Source organism: Triturus cristatus, chromosome 6 (genome assembly GCF_964204655.1).
Source record: "Triturus cristatus chromosome 6, aTriCri1.1, whole genome shotgun sequence".
In the NCBI taxonomy this organism is placed as follows: Eukaryota; Metazoa; Chordata; class Amphibia; order Caudata; family Salamandridae; genus Triturus; species Triturus cristatus.
In genome coordinates this window covers 1,399,892,033-1,399,907,035 of record NC_140589.1, presented here as the reverse complement: position 1 = coordinate 1,399,907,035, position 15,003 = coordinate 1,399,892,033, and the positions used below count along the sequence as shown (strand labels likewise).

At 44.0% G+C, this 15,003-nt stretch overlaps 1 protein-coding gene across 4 annotated transcripts in view; it reads right to left on the bottom strand.

Annotated features, from left to right (window-relative positions):
* Positions 1-15,003, bottom strand: part of ARFGEF3 (ARFGEF family member 3) — a 515,806-nt gene that overhangs the window by 441,529 nt on the left and 59,274 nt on the right. For all 4 annotated transcript variants that reach the window (XM_085612422.1, XM_085612423.1, XM_085612424.1 and 1 more), the window contains exon 2: positions 4,340-4,391. In XM_085612422.1, coding sequence (XP_085468548.1) covers positions 4,340-4,391 — 52 coding nt within the window. The remainder of the gene's footprint in view (positions 1-4,339; positions 4,392-15,003) is intronic.

Sequence of the window (15,003 nt, the reverse complement as noted above, 5' to 3'; positions counted from 1 at the left end):
CAAAATTACTATAAAAGGAGCTAAGAATTTGCTTGCAGGATCAAAGTTACTTTCGGACTTCAATCTCTGCATCTTTTCTCCAGAGTATCCCATGGATATTTACATAGACTTTAATGTTAAAGATGGTCAGCACCCTGGCAGCTCTGGAACATTCCTTAGTGCTGAATTCTCGCAGGATAACACAAGCCACTGTCTCCCGTGACAGGAGCTCGGCTGAACTGACTCTGAACCACGAACACCGATCTTGAGTAAAAATTACATTCGACCAAATCTCTTGAAGAGTTTAGACTAGAGAGATTTAATTACCAACATTTTAAATTTGTTTAGTTTTCGCTGTACTAAAACTTAAGACATGTAATTGCTTTTTATTTTCAAGTAATAACCCTGGCTGCATAGTTTTATCGTCTCCGTGCTTTAAATAACAGTTATACTGTCTGGTTCAATCTTCACACCGTCTCCACATGAGGTAGGCCTTGACTGCTCACCCGAGCTACCAAGTCAAAGATACTTTGGACAGCCAACTTTCCACTACACATTAAGTTACCAGCATTCTGCTAAAAAGCAAGTACAGGCTCACATTTCATGCTCCCAGATGGTCTGGGATCAGTGAAAAAGGCTGAAGCTCACTGTTAGCGAGGACAGGAATCACTTACAGCAAAGAGTTTCATACAGGATATTATGGTCTGGCCTTACAGCACAGTTTTCGCCAGACAATTATGTGAGAACACCAGAAGAGGGCCTTTGGCTTCGCCTACATGATGTTGGGAGCCTGGAGTACATGTTATGATTGGGCAGAATGTGTGTGCTTTCACAAAAAAAAAGTGCTTGCTTTCCACACAGCTGTGATCATTTTGTTTATTTATCCTGCTTTCAAGGGCACATACATGCTATTAAATTGTCTTAGCTAACTAGATGATTGATGGTGTTTTTCTCTGGCAGCAGCACAGATGGGAGGAGGGCAGTCATTAACCTACATGGAATTTTACGCAGCTGTACACAGGCAATTATGTGAGCAAATCTTGAGAGGAGCTTTGGCTCCACCCACATGTTGGAAGCTAGGAGTATGTCTTGATTGTCCACAAGCTGTGTGCTTCAACAAAAAAGTGCTTGCCCTCCACACAGCAGTGATCATTTTGTTTATTTATCTAGCTGCCTGAGGTTGAACTTTCAAAGGCACACGCATGACATTTCAATCCTAGTAGAGTGTTAAAGGAGGTGGGTTCTCTTGCTCTATTTTTACTCTAAAACCCTCGGCTGATGGACCGTTGGTGTCCGCCTTGAAGTGTAGAGGGGAGAAATAACTTTTCACACCAGGTTCAGAAACACAGTGACCTATGGCTCAAAAGAATCACAGACTCCAGGTTCTAAGTTTAGTGGATTTATTACAAAGCCAAAAACAGCTGAACATACAAGCACCTCAAGACCCAGTTGTAGAAATACATTGGAACTAGTAAAAAGCCAAATCTGCGTGCTATGTTTAGTCTTTGGATCATGAAACAAAGGACTAATTCCAAAACCAAGACACAAGCAAGAAGTGCCCCCACGTCAATGTCAGACTTCATGGGGAGTTAGTAAGTGAAAGGCATTAATCTGTCCCTACACTACCACTAAAGTGACATTCTTACTTAGCATTTCAAAGGCAAGTCAGGAGAAAGGTGTCAGCGCGTGAAGGCTTCCTAAGAAGTACACTCACATTGTATGTGTCAGGTAGCCAAAGGCTACGGAGCTCGTTCTGAGATGCTCCTTCCTCACCTCTGATATCCTCTCATCTCCTGACTCAACCCCGGGGCACTGTGCCTAATTTAAACACCAAAATCTCAGATCACACCCACTGCTCCTCTTTCAATCACCTCATCCAGCTGGGCACTTCTCATAGGTGATTTTCCACTCAGTTTCTATACCTCCCAGCTCCTGGCTCGTTGACCTTGATTCCCCGCCTTCTCCAGTGAGAAAGAACACAGTCTCCAATTATCAGCATTTCTTGAGTAAATGTATTCTTTCCTCCCCTAAGCCTTACTCCTAAAACAAGAGCGTTATACTGAACTAACAAAGATGAGTCTCTCCACCTGCAACAGAAACATGAGAAAAGAACAAATCCAAAATGCACACGAAATTCAGCCTTTAACTTCACAACGTGAGAGAGCAGCAGCAGGGAGAATGCATTTAAGGCCTACAGAAAATCGGCCAACATAAGAGAAATAGCTCATAGGCCTCATATATTTACATACAGATCAACTCTTTTACCGAGCATTTCTGAATCAACACATTACATGAGCACATCAAATATGTGATTAAATGCAAGCATCTAACACAATTCTGCACGTTAATATTTCAGCTAAACACACATGTATTGCAGCGTTAATTTCTTCACATTTATATGGAAAATATACCTAACACATCACTATTCACATTATTACAATACATTTCTAATGTTTCATGTTAATACGACAAAAGAATAAATTCAGGTGCAAACTACTCCTGATTATAATGCACCCCTACAAATGGAAGATTACCATCGTGCTCTATCAGTGTCTTAAGTCACTAGATAATTTATGGTGTTTTCTCTGGCAGAAGCACCGATGTGAGGAGGGCAGTCCTTAACCTACATGGATTTCTAGGTCTGGCTAGACAGTGCATTCATAAGCCAGACCTATTGGCCTTGCCAATGCTTGAATGTACCACGCGCGACAGGCGCACTCCTCTAAAATCAGACTTTTCATGCGTTTTCTACATGCACAGTGCTGCAAGCACCTTCTTGGGACTGCAAAGCAGCACTTTCTCAGACTTGCAGAGATAGGGTGATGCATGCTGGCATCACGGCCATCCTTGGGAGCGGCAGAAGGAGTCCTGATGAAAGGCAGAACGGGCATTCAGGAAAGCTAGAGAACAGATGTGCTTATGAATGAAGATACAATCTTGCACCAGGGGATGTTTACTGAATGAAATGCCATTTACGAGCACTGCAAGGTTATAAAACAAGCATTTGCAATGCAATAGGTCTCGCATTTACGCGAGTTTAAGCTATTGGCATTGTAAGTGACAATGCCGATTATGTTTGTTTTTTAAAACATACATAAAAAGCATTCTCATTTACAATGTCAATAGCTTAAACTTACGTAAATGCGAGAACTATTGCATTGCAAAGGGTTACTTCAGTTTAAAACTGAGCGCGGCGCCGCTTCAAGGACACCACACTCAGTTTCTTTTTTAACTTTAACACTGAGCACAGTGTCTTTAACATTGAGTGCGGCGCCCGTTTCAAAGTTGAAAAAAATAATAAAGAAACCGAACACGGTGTCCTTGAAGTGGCACCGCGCTCAGTTTTAAAGTAAAAAAAAAAAAGAAACAGAGTGCCGTGTCTCTGAAGCGGGCACCGTGCTCATTATGAAAGTTAAAAAAAAGAAACAATAACCAGAGCGCGGTGTCCCAGGAGTGGACACCATGCTCAACATAAAAGTTAAATATAAATAAATAAATAAACTGAGCGCGGTGTCCCTAAAGCGGGCGCCGCGCTCAGTATACAAATACAATAAAATAGCATCTGCCATTGTCCCCATAAGCGACCATAAACAAAATAGTGCTGACCATGTACGGAGCAAAGTAAGAGGTCGAGTCGTCATGGGCGGTAACAAATGGCGACAAGGCGGTAACAAGGAGGGACTAACAAGCCTCATAATGAATCGGAAGCCAGCATTTACCAAGGACAATGACAGCAGCCAATGAAAAGTATGGACGGAGAGAGGGCGAGGCTTACACAGCATACTCAACTACTGCGTGCCTCGCAGAGTGACGGCGCATGCGCGCTGCTGCAAGGCTCGACCTAAAAACTACCTTTCAGTCAGAGACACTTTAAGGAATAGGCAAAGTGGGCAACTGTCTGGGCCCACACCATGCAACGGGCCTCTGGGAAAGTGATGTCTCTCCCTTTATCACCTCTAGTTGTTTATCCCTGCTTCATCCTCTCTGACTCTCTCCACCCAGTGCCACATTAAGGATCGCAGGGCCCCTGCCGAGAAGTGGGACTTCGTTACTGATAATAAGCCATATAATATAATATTGTTTGGTATCCTGCAGACTTGAATTAGCAGAAAACGAACAATAAAAAAAGTTGTTCTGAAGAGGGAGCCACAAAATACGTCTTGCGGGGTGCAGAAAAAGTCTTAAGATGACAACTGCTTTCAATACATGACATTCCCCATGCCTCTCTTAGAGGGAAACCCACATTGCGAGACATTACGATGAAGCAAAACGACTTTCCTCCTGTCTGAAGTTCGTAGATATTTTAAGCACTGGTCATTTGGGGTCTTTGCTTTCGCATTAGGCATGCGTGTCCCCTTACCTCAGCAGGTACGGTGGGACCTTGGTTCCGCCTTCATGAGCTGTCAACGTTTCTGCATAAGAAATATTGAGAAACAAATTTAGATAAACAAATCACACACACAGAGCGGTCACCTATTTCTTGGTTTTAAATCTAAACTTATCTACATTTAAATAAAAGAAACATATTATACATTTGGAAAGTAAATGACAAACGTGAAATACAATGTAACTCTAATTTACTTCAGAGGCACAGTTAAAGAAAAAAAGATAATTTTTAACGGTACATTTACATTTTTTTATAACCACACCACAGTCTTTCATCACATCGAAGAGCGATGTAGCTTAGCATCTTTGACAAGACGACAGCATCGTCTGTTCTTTATCATGAAGGGGGTTTCCGGGCACAGAGGAGGCGCGGCGCTAGAGTATCCGAAATAAATAGGTATTGAAAGTAAAGCTTTAAATATGATTCTTTGCGTTTAAAGCTGTGGACTTTACCGCATTGGCTGACCAAAAAAAAAATCCAGCTCCTGAGAATGACATCTTGGCCAGTGAGCCTGCTTTGTGGGCAATGTGCGAAGTATGCACCCGTGAAGGTTATTATGTCTGTACACCAAGCATGGCCCCCAGAGCGTGACGGGAAGCGTCACCTACGTATGTTTCATTCTAAGGCAGTGCTTACAACATCGTATGCTATGTTCCAAGGCAGGGTTTCTACAACAGCATCTTTGAGGTCCCTACGAGGCAGAAAGCGGTGATCAGGCCAACAGTCCTGAATTGTAGGTATGATGTTACTTTGTTGTATCATATATCTGGACGCAATGACAGAAACAGCAAAATACATGTCGTGGCGGCACACTATGCGAAGCACAGAATTTTACTTACATGTTTTAAGCCACGCCCTTAATTACACACTGGCCACGCCCCTTTGAGAGACACACACCCCCCAGTTTTTTCATTACCACTCAAAGCCCAGGGTGGGAGTTTTTACTGCAACCATGCCACAAAAATACAAAGAAGAAAAAAAGAAAAGAAAACAAGCCAATGCATAAACGTAGTGGCAGTGTGGCAGAGGCTGAGCTCTGGATGTTGTGCGCTGTAAAGACCCACCATGCATTTTACCAAATACAAAAGCTGAGAGAGAAGTAACACTTCTGCAGGTTAAATTCGCTCTCTCCCATACCGAAAGTATTGATAAAACGGTGTCAAAGTGTGCACTGTTTAGCGCAATCTTCACACAAACTGTCTTCAAACTAAGTTCTCAAGGAGCTCTGATGGAATACGTTTAATACTTTCATACTGTGTGTTAGAAAGTAGCTTACTAGTTCGGGTGGATGGTAGTCCACCACAAGCAGTCAGTCAGTCAAAAAGTCTTTATTCGATTGTCATCATAAAAGACATACTATACATAATTAAAAAGATTCATATAGAGTACAATATCATATAGCAATACAAGATAAAAGTATTCAGATCATATAGAATATTTTATAGTAATCGAATTATTAAAACATGATGACTAAACATAGTGAAAATTTGTAAAACACACACAAATCTATCCTAAAACCATAGTGATAACACTAATTTAAAAACACTGAATCCAAGTGGGACACATATCAAGGATTAAGTTTCCGTAAACCATAGTGATAACACTAATTTAAAAATGACTAAATCCAAGTGGGACACATATCAAGGATTAAGTTTCCGTAACCTAAGAATCCAAGCCCAGCTGATAAATTTGGCAACACCTATAACAACAGGTTTAGATGTATCCGTTTTCAAAATTCTACTGGCAACCTGAGCGGAACGGGTACTCATCAATCTGTATACGGGACGAAGCCATATATGTCGTAGAAGAAGGTATGTTGGACAACAAAAAAGAAAGTGATCCATAGATTCGATCTTATCCACACAAAAGGGGCACTTATCACTACCAAGAGGGCTCCAGCTTTTAGTGAGCCCTCACAGTGGTAGGGCGCCCACTCTAAACTGATGATACAGTTTACGATCAAGATGTTTCATAATGGTGTCCCAGTAACCTTCGTAAACGGACTCGTCCTTAAGTGCAAAAAATGTAGCTGTCATGGAGCTACCCGAGAGGGAGGCAAATCTCCTGTTCTTAATCATACACCAATAGGCGTCCCTAAGAACAACTTTCGTGGGGAAAACAGCAGTGTCTGGGTTAGCCCAGAGGTCACCCATCCCAAGATCAGTCAGCAGGGTTTTAACACCAGACAGCCAGGATATCCTATGAGAACCCTCGAGCACTTTAACTTCCAAGAAGGCTTTAGCATAAATAGATAATTCGGGTGTAGTCCACAGGCGGGCCAAAACGCCAGGGGTCTATACCCTGCCATATCCTCTAGGGGCTGGATTCCCAAGTCATATAATAATGGAATGCGCGATGTTGATTGTGGAAGCCCTATTGCTGACCTGAGAAATTTGTTCTGGGCAGTCATCAGTTTGGACAAATTGCTAAAGCCCCGCATTTCGGCACCATATAAAATGGCAGGAAGGATCTTGGAGCCATAAACCTTCATTAGGGGAGCTATTGGTTTTGTTAAAGAATGACTATGCTCTTTCAACAGAGCTCCACCTAATTGGGCGTGTTTAAGAGCGAGAAGGTCCAGCTGGCGTGACCAGCTACAGGTCTCGCTAAAGGTAACCCCTAAATAAGTAAACAAAGCCGTTTGATCCAAACTGACGCCACCCAAACATACCCGCGCCTTAACGCGCCTAGAGCCTCGAAAAACCATAAACTTCGTCTTTCCTACGTTTATTTCCAACTCATGTTCACGACAAAATAACTCAAAACGAGACAGGGCTAGCTGCAAGCCCTGTCTTGTCTTTGAAATCAAAAGAGTATCATCTGCGAACATGAGTAGGGGAATTTTCATTCCAGCCAAGGAGGGAGCATCAGTCGGGTGATTGGCGAAGTAACTTATGACCCTGTTGATAAATAGTGAGAACAGGGTGGGGGCAAGCACACACCCTTGACGAACACCTTTGGATACTTTAAATCTGTCCGTCACCTCCCCTGGTTTGCCCCAACGAACACGAGCATACGTATTGTCGTGAATAGTAACCAGGAAAGACACCAATTCTTTGGGCATGCCCATCTCCAGAAGTGCTTCCCATAACTTGGCCCTCGGCACGAGGTCAAACGCGGACCGTAGGTCCACAAAGGCCGCATAGAGCTTACCACCCCCCAAAAAAACCTCCTTCCAGTATAAAAGTACAACCCTAAAAGCTTGATCCAGGGTCCCAATATGTGAACGAAACCCCGCCTGGAGAGGGGTCTGCACATTAGAATCAATCATCCAGTTTTGTATACGTCCCAGTACAAGGTGGGCTATAATTTTTTGTACTGCGTCAATAAGACTAATCGGTCGATAATTGGCCGGGGCAGAGCGATCGCCTTTCTTATAGATCGGCAGAATCTCTGCCCCAAGCCACGAGTCGGGGACAGCAGCACCACCCGCAAGGCCATTTGCTAGCATAGTCAGGTACGGGACCCATACATCTTACTCTTGGATGAATAAATCGGCAGGGATACAATCGGGACCCGGGGCTTTACCACTCCTAATACTTTTTAAAACAGACTTGACCTCACATGGGGAGAATTCCAGGGGGGTTTCAGGATTAGATAGAGGAATATTGAAAAACGACCTATCACTAACCATAAACTGCTCCTCAAAATACGCAACCCACTACTGTGGTTCAACATAGGTAGTGGGCCGAATATCCGAGGGGCAATTGCCCCATTTGAGAAGATGCCAAAATTGGACCATATTACGGTCTTGACAAGCCTGATACAGCTCCCTCCAACGGTCCTCATCTCAAATTTGCTTGGCCTTTAGTTGGGCAGATTTGTATGCAGCCCTACATTTTTGGATGGTGGTAGGTAATCTAGATTTAATGGCCTGTATCAGGGCACTTTGGGCCAGTCTGCAGTCCTTGTTGAACCATGTACAAGTTCTCAACTCTTTGCCTTTACCGATAGGAGATGTAGTTCTAACAAAAAAAGATTTTAGTTCAGTAAAGAGCACATTGTGAATTTCCCGTATATTACCCTTAATCAAGTCTTGGGACTTCAGCCGGTTGAGTGTTACCATGGTATTACTGACCAGATTCCTGATGGCCACCCGAGAAGCCTCGCTAGTGGCGATTTTCGGCCATCTCACCCTTCTTTGATCGTTAGTGAGAATAACATCCACAGAGGCACAGGCCTCATGAATAGTAAGAGAGCCAGTAAAGCTATTATCATTGATAGAGAGGACAAGTGGATTATGGTCACTCTCTACTCTGCTTGTTACTACCATATCATCAATAAGCGACCACAACTCCAAATTGACTAGAATATAGTCAATTCGACTCCCAGTTCTACCATTGTCAAAGGTCATCCTCCCTGACCTATCTGATTTGGTTCGCCCATTAACGGCTCTCATTCCCTGATTTAGACATAAACCCTTCATAAACAGGGCCGCTTGTGTCCATTTCCTTACAGGATCCAACTCCAACTGGGGAACACCCCAGAGAGAGTCTTCAATCTCTGTTAGATCCCCGCTGTCAACACCCAAGGGCTCAAAACAAATATTGAAGTCTCCAGCCACTATCTTGTTAATGGACTTCAATTCGAACCCTAAAAAATTCTCCAAAAGGAGACAAGTGGGAGAGCATTTACCACCGGGAGGCCCCTCACATAAATGTTTATATTAAGGAGATTAAGGCCATTCAGAGATTGAACCCTAATAATCATAATGTCTGGACTATCGATTGGGACCTCTACCACAGAAACACCCTCAAATTGGCGAACCCACGTGGTTAGGCCGCCCATCGGTCTACCCCTATGGCCCTTAACTGCAGGTTTAAAAAAGTTCAAAAAACCTATATGAAAAAGGGGGACCGTAGCCCAAGTCTCTTGAAACGACCATATCTCAAAGTCGTCAATAAAGGTGGCCCAATCAGGAATATCTAGCCTGGATCCCAAGCCTGCAATATTCCATGAACCAAACTTCAAGGGCGAACTTACAGGGCCGGTTACCACCACCTGACCTGGCACAACCAGTGGGTCATCCAAACTACCAAAAGAAGGCTGTATAGAAACAGAGGGGTTAGGCATGCAAGAAGAAACTCTAGGAATCGATAACATGGCAATATCCGGGCTCAGTTGACATGACAGAGCCGAGGCCCCAGGTTCTATCGATAGATGACAAGCAGAACTAGCCCTACGTCAATCATTATCCTCCAGTGTTGAAAGGATATCAAAGCGATTAGAAGTCAAAATGGGCTGGTTAAACCTTGCTGGGAAACTCGAGATAGCACGACTATCCCCCGTAAAGTGGATACACCCTGGCTTATAAAAGAAGCCTAGTGGGAGAATTTTAATCAAATTGGACACAGAAGGTTGGTGGGAGGCAACATCTAATATGTATTCGACCAATGACGGGGACCTAAAGCTCAACACCACACAGTCACCTGGTAGGGACTTGTAAGACTGACCAATCCAGTTAATACGCCTCACCATTTTGAAATCATCGAACAAGGCCTTGCTATTCCCTACTTTAGTACCCAAATAATGCAGGGATTTGTTCTTGAGGTTTGACCAATGTTCATAAGTCCCATCTATAAGAGGTGGGACATTAGCAAAGACTATGGAGTAGGGAGTGGCTTGGGGTGGGAGATGTAAATTGGGAAGAGTATTAGGAACCCCAGCTCCCACGTCCTCATTACCAACCCTATTACCCAAAAGGGGGCGACTTTGCTCGTCGCGATGATTGGTACCCCTAACTGAGACCACTTCCGAACCAGGATTATGATCCTTCGCTTCCCCTATAGGAGGGATAGCTGACAAGACCCCCGAAGGCTTGGACGGTCTAACATTACAGACCTCATTGGTCAGACCAACGGACAACACCCCATTTGACTGTAAGGGTGGCCCTATGACAGAAATCTTGTCACCAATAAGTCTAGCTTCTAACTTATCCAACCTTCCGGCCACTATATCCAATCTATGTAAGACAGGTTCTAAAAGGCCAGCTAAATGGTCCTTAAGACTAGCAATTAAAGAATCCAAGAGAGGCTGGATCGTAACCTGAGTCAAGGTATTGGTCTTAGGATCAAGACTCTTCCCTTTTACGGATGTCCCTCTAGGCTCAGATTGGGGCAGCACGACAGATTGCTTACTAATACCTTGGCCTTTACTTTTTTTGTTGGGAGCCTCTTTCATTTTCCCTTTATGGGCCAACCTCCCTCTTGTTGTAACCCTGGGAGAGCTCAAGATACTATCACAGCCCTGGGGCGTATCCAACGTCCCCGAGATAGGAGAAATAAGCATGGGGGGTGTAGTGGAGCTCACAACAGTACAAGGATTGCTAGAAAGGAGTGGGTCATCCTGTATCTGAGCACAAGGTAATGAAGAAGCGGGATCTAAAGAGAGTCTACGTTCCACAGCTTGGATCTCAAGATTCAATGCCGACTCAGCCCTGATTAAGTAATCATCTAGTGTCCCCCCCACCTTATCGACAGCCCTCCTCTTGGTCATGTTATAGCAAATCCAAAGCCCACCCCACGCAAAAACAGCCCTCCTTCCCCAAGTGCCAACTCAGCAGCCTATAGCGAAGAATAGGAAACAAATACTGCAATAGAAGGTAATAAATTAGCTCATCAAGGTGCCTTTGCTACACCGCCCACCTTATCATAAATCACAACCCTCAGCCACACCCGACAGCTTAGCGGACAGGCCCTGCCCTGCCTGTTCCTGGCACTGACGGGCTAGGACGGGCCCCCCCTTGGCCCGCGCGCGTCCCGCGCTGCGGGAGGCTCTCCCGAAATCTATACACCTCTGCGCCCTCTAGTGACGCTCAGCGTCGATTCACTAAGCCCCCTGGTTGTTGTAGGCAAAGTTCAGCCGTTTCCCTCACGGCGGGACAAGGAGGCAAGCAGCGGCACTGGTGGTGAGTTTGTAACAGCAGAGAGCCCTTCGGCCGTTCCCCACTCGCTGTTGGCAGAGAAGAAACAAAGTTAAGCGCGTCCCGCGCTGCGGGAGGCTCTCCCGAAATGTATACACCTCTGCGCCCTCTAGTGACGCTCAGCGTCGATTCGCTAAGCCCCCTGGTTGTTGTAGGCAAAGTTCAGCCATTTCCCTCACGGCGGGACAAGGAGGCAAGCAGCGGCACTGGTGGTGAGTTTGTAACAGCAAAGAGCCCTTCGGCCGTTCCCCACTCGCTGTTGGCAGAGAAGAAACAAAGTTAAGCGCGTCCCGCGCTGCGGGAGGCTCTCCCGAAATTTATACACCTCTGGGCCCTCTAGTGACGCTCAGCGTAGATTCGCTAAGCCCCCTGGTTGTTGTAGGCAAAGTTCAGCCGTTTCCCTCACGGCGGGACAAGGAGGCAAGCAGCGGCACTGGTGGTGAGTTTGTAACAGCAGGGAGCCCTTCGGCCGTTCCCCACTCGCTGTTGGCAGAGAAGAAACAAAGTTAAGCTCGTCCCGCGCTGCGGGAGGCTCTCCCAAAATTTATACACCTCTGCGCCCTCTAGTGACGCTCAGCGTCGATTCGCTAAGCCCCCTGATTGTTGTAGGCAAAGTTCCGCCGTTTCCCTCACGGCGGGACAAGGAGGCAAGCAGTGGCACTGGTGGTGAGTTTGTAACAGCAGAGAGCCCTTCGGCCATTCCCCACTCGCTGCCACGCCTCGTTCGGATCTCCACAAGCAATAATGTCCCTAACCTGTTAGTTCTAGGTAAAAACTTCAGTAATTTAAACCGGAGCTCAACCCCTGGTTGCTATGGCACAAAGCAGACAGGCTTAACTTAGAGAAAACAAATAAAGCATTTAGAAGTACCAAAACTGTTAAAAAGTCAAAAACACACCACAACAAAAATCCCACAACAATTTATAAAAATATAGAGAAGTTTAATAAACAAATTGAACCAAAAGGACAAAAATCCCCAAAATAGAAACCTGAGGTATGAATTACAAAATATTTAAGAGAAAAATCACCAAGAAAAAGTTATGCACCAATAGAAGGTACAGTTAGAGTGTGACAGGACCAACATGTAACATCAGGCTGACCTTGATGGAGTGTGGATCGGATACACCCATCAGGTTTGTCCCAGTAAAAGATTTTACCTTCTGACTTAGTCTCTGAAATGGAAGTCGAATTCCTTTAGCAGGGCAAGGTTGCAGGCAGTCCCTGAGGATGTTCTCTCAAAGCCGGACAGCCGTTGGACGGGGCCCTGATGAAACAGTTGGTTGTGGCAGGAAAAGCTTGGAGCGGAAAAAGTTGTTCTTCCACAGGTCCAGAGAGTGTTCTGAAGTGCCAATGGCGAGGCCCATTTCTGTGCATTTTAGTAGCGAGTGGGTGGTGATGACTCCTGGATTGTCTCTAAACAATGGGTAAAAACTTCCCAGAGGCAAACCTGCCCTCTTTTGCAGGAAATCCTGTGTGTATTACAGAAAACTGGCCCAGAATGCACTATTCTAGGGGTAAATCAAGATGACACAGGACTTCTGCTCTTGGAGAGAGCTTGTGCCAGGCAGGGAGTATGTTTAGGGAATGGAACAGTCCCCACCTCCTAAGCTACCCGAAAGTGGTCTTTGGACAAGTCAACCCCCCCTCCCCCACCCACCCCTGCTTAAACAGGTGTCCATTTGGCTATCTGGGGGCTAAAGAACAAACCTTCCCCTTGTCTCCCCTAACACTAAACAATGAAAGAGCAAGCTTCACCTCTGTCTTGTTCAAGTTAATGAAGTTTCTGGAACTTCCCTCAGATGCCCTTCCAGAGCTGATATCCATCACACTCTCCACACCTACCTCTTCCAGTTGCCAGGCCCAAGCCATTGTCTCTGCTCTGGAACAACACTTCATTAAGGTCAAGCACTGGCAAGGCAGCTGCTGGCAGGTTAATGCAAAGTAGCCTCAAGGAGCTTCAGACAGGGAAAAGGTAGCCTTCTACAAGTTATGTTTCCTAAATATTTATTCAACTCTAACTTCACCACTGAATTGCATTTTTAAGAAATATTAAAGATTGTAGTTGAATCATTTCTCCAGCTTGTTCGAAATCTAAGATATAAGAATTAGTGTTTTAATCTGTGTTCTAATTTTCCTCACAGGACAACCAGAGCCGTCCATAGCGAAAACTGCTTTTGGTGGCCTGTCACTGTAGGGACATGGTTACATTACATTTCTACACGTCTCATTTATAAATATAATGTACCCTACATTGTGGGCTACAAGTCTTAATAGGAGGGAATTAATACTTAAAAGGGAGGTTTCCCTGTCAAAAAGGGTTACTTTGACAGGTTGGAGTGCAGGTTTAAACTGCATCAGTCAGGCAACATTAGTAGGCCTGAAAACATGTTTTGCTTGTCACAGTAGTGGATAGCACAGTAAGTGCTACAGACCACAGGAGACATTTAACTTTCCATGCCATGGGTGTAGATTCTACAACATATACACTGGCCTTACAGGAGAGTTAAATATGCAAATTGCTGTTAACAAACATTTAGACAATGTTTTCAGTGAGGTTCTGAAGAGTTCACACAAGAAAATGGTATGTTCTTTAGACAATATGAAAAGATATTATGTTAAATGTTTTGTTTTTCGTTATATTGATGTATTAACTTCTACATAGACTATTGTTTAGAGATTTGATATTAGGACGATAGAGATGAAGTTTAACGTGGGAAAGCAGACTTAGATGATAAAGCAACCTCCATGAACCTGAATTTGTTACTACTAAGTTTGATGATTGCTGTGTGTGGACTATTGTATTTTTTGATGAAAAGATGGAATGCCATCCTGTTCTCATGAAGACATTGCAAGCTGATTGGTTGACAGAAGAACGAAGATGCAACATGCTATAAAAGTTTAGATTGTGAACTCTATAATGATGGTTGCCCCAAGAGTAGAGCTGGCTCCGGGTTCCTGTCTTCCTTTACACTATCATTCTTTGCTCATTATCGACAGAGCAGACTGCTCGTGCTGAGACTACAGTTTCTTGAATCTCTCTTTAACTTTGAGGCTGAAGTTTTATGATTATGACTTCACTCTCTCGAACTGGAGATTCTTTATGGGTTTCCGACTGACATCTTTCTATTTCCTCATTCCTAGAATATGGATTCTTTCCTTTATGGAATGAGCTTAATGCATTTTATTCAATTATTGATTATATTGATTATTGATGATACTGATTGATATTGATGAATTTAGATGCAAATTCTAATAAAGATGAGCTACTAAAAGATCATTAATATACTATACTTTAAAACCATATCAAACTCTCATCATTGACTAAAGATTAGAATAGAAATTGTGATGCTATTGATATGGTGATACACAGCTCCTTATTAATTCCCACTTACGTCAAAGATCCACAGACCTAAAGACAGAGACAGCAGGGGATTTCTCCCTGATGGGTTGGTAGATATGTCTTCTTAAACCGATAATTTAACTGAGACTCCCCGCTGCGACAGTGATATAGTGAGTTAAAATCTCTGTATATGCCACTAACAGTGTATCACATTAAAAAATGTATGTAGCATCTGTCTTCACTTCTACAGCTTGCTTCCCTTCATCTTACCAAGTAGATTCTAAGAGCTAGGTGGGTTTTAAACGTCACATAATGCATCAGGCACAAAGAAGAACTATTCTAAACATTTTAAAGGCCAACAGGCGCTGGCTCCAG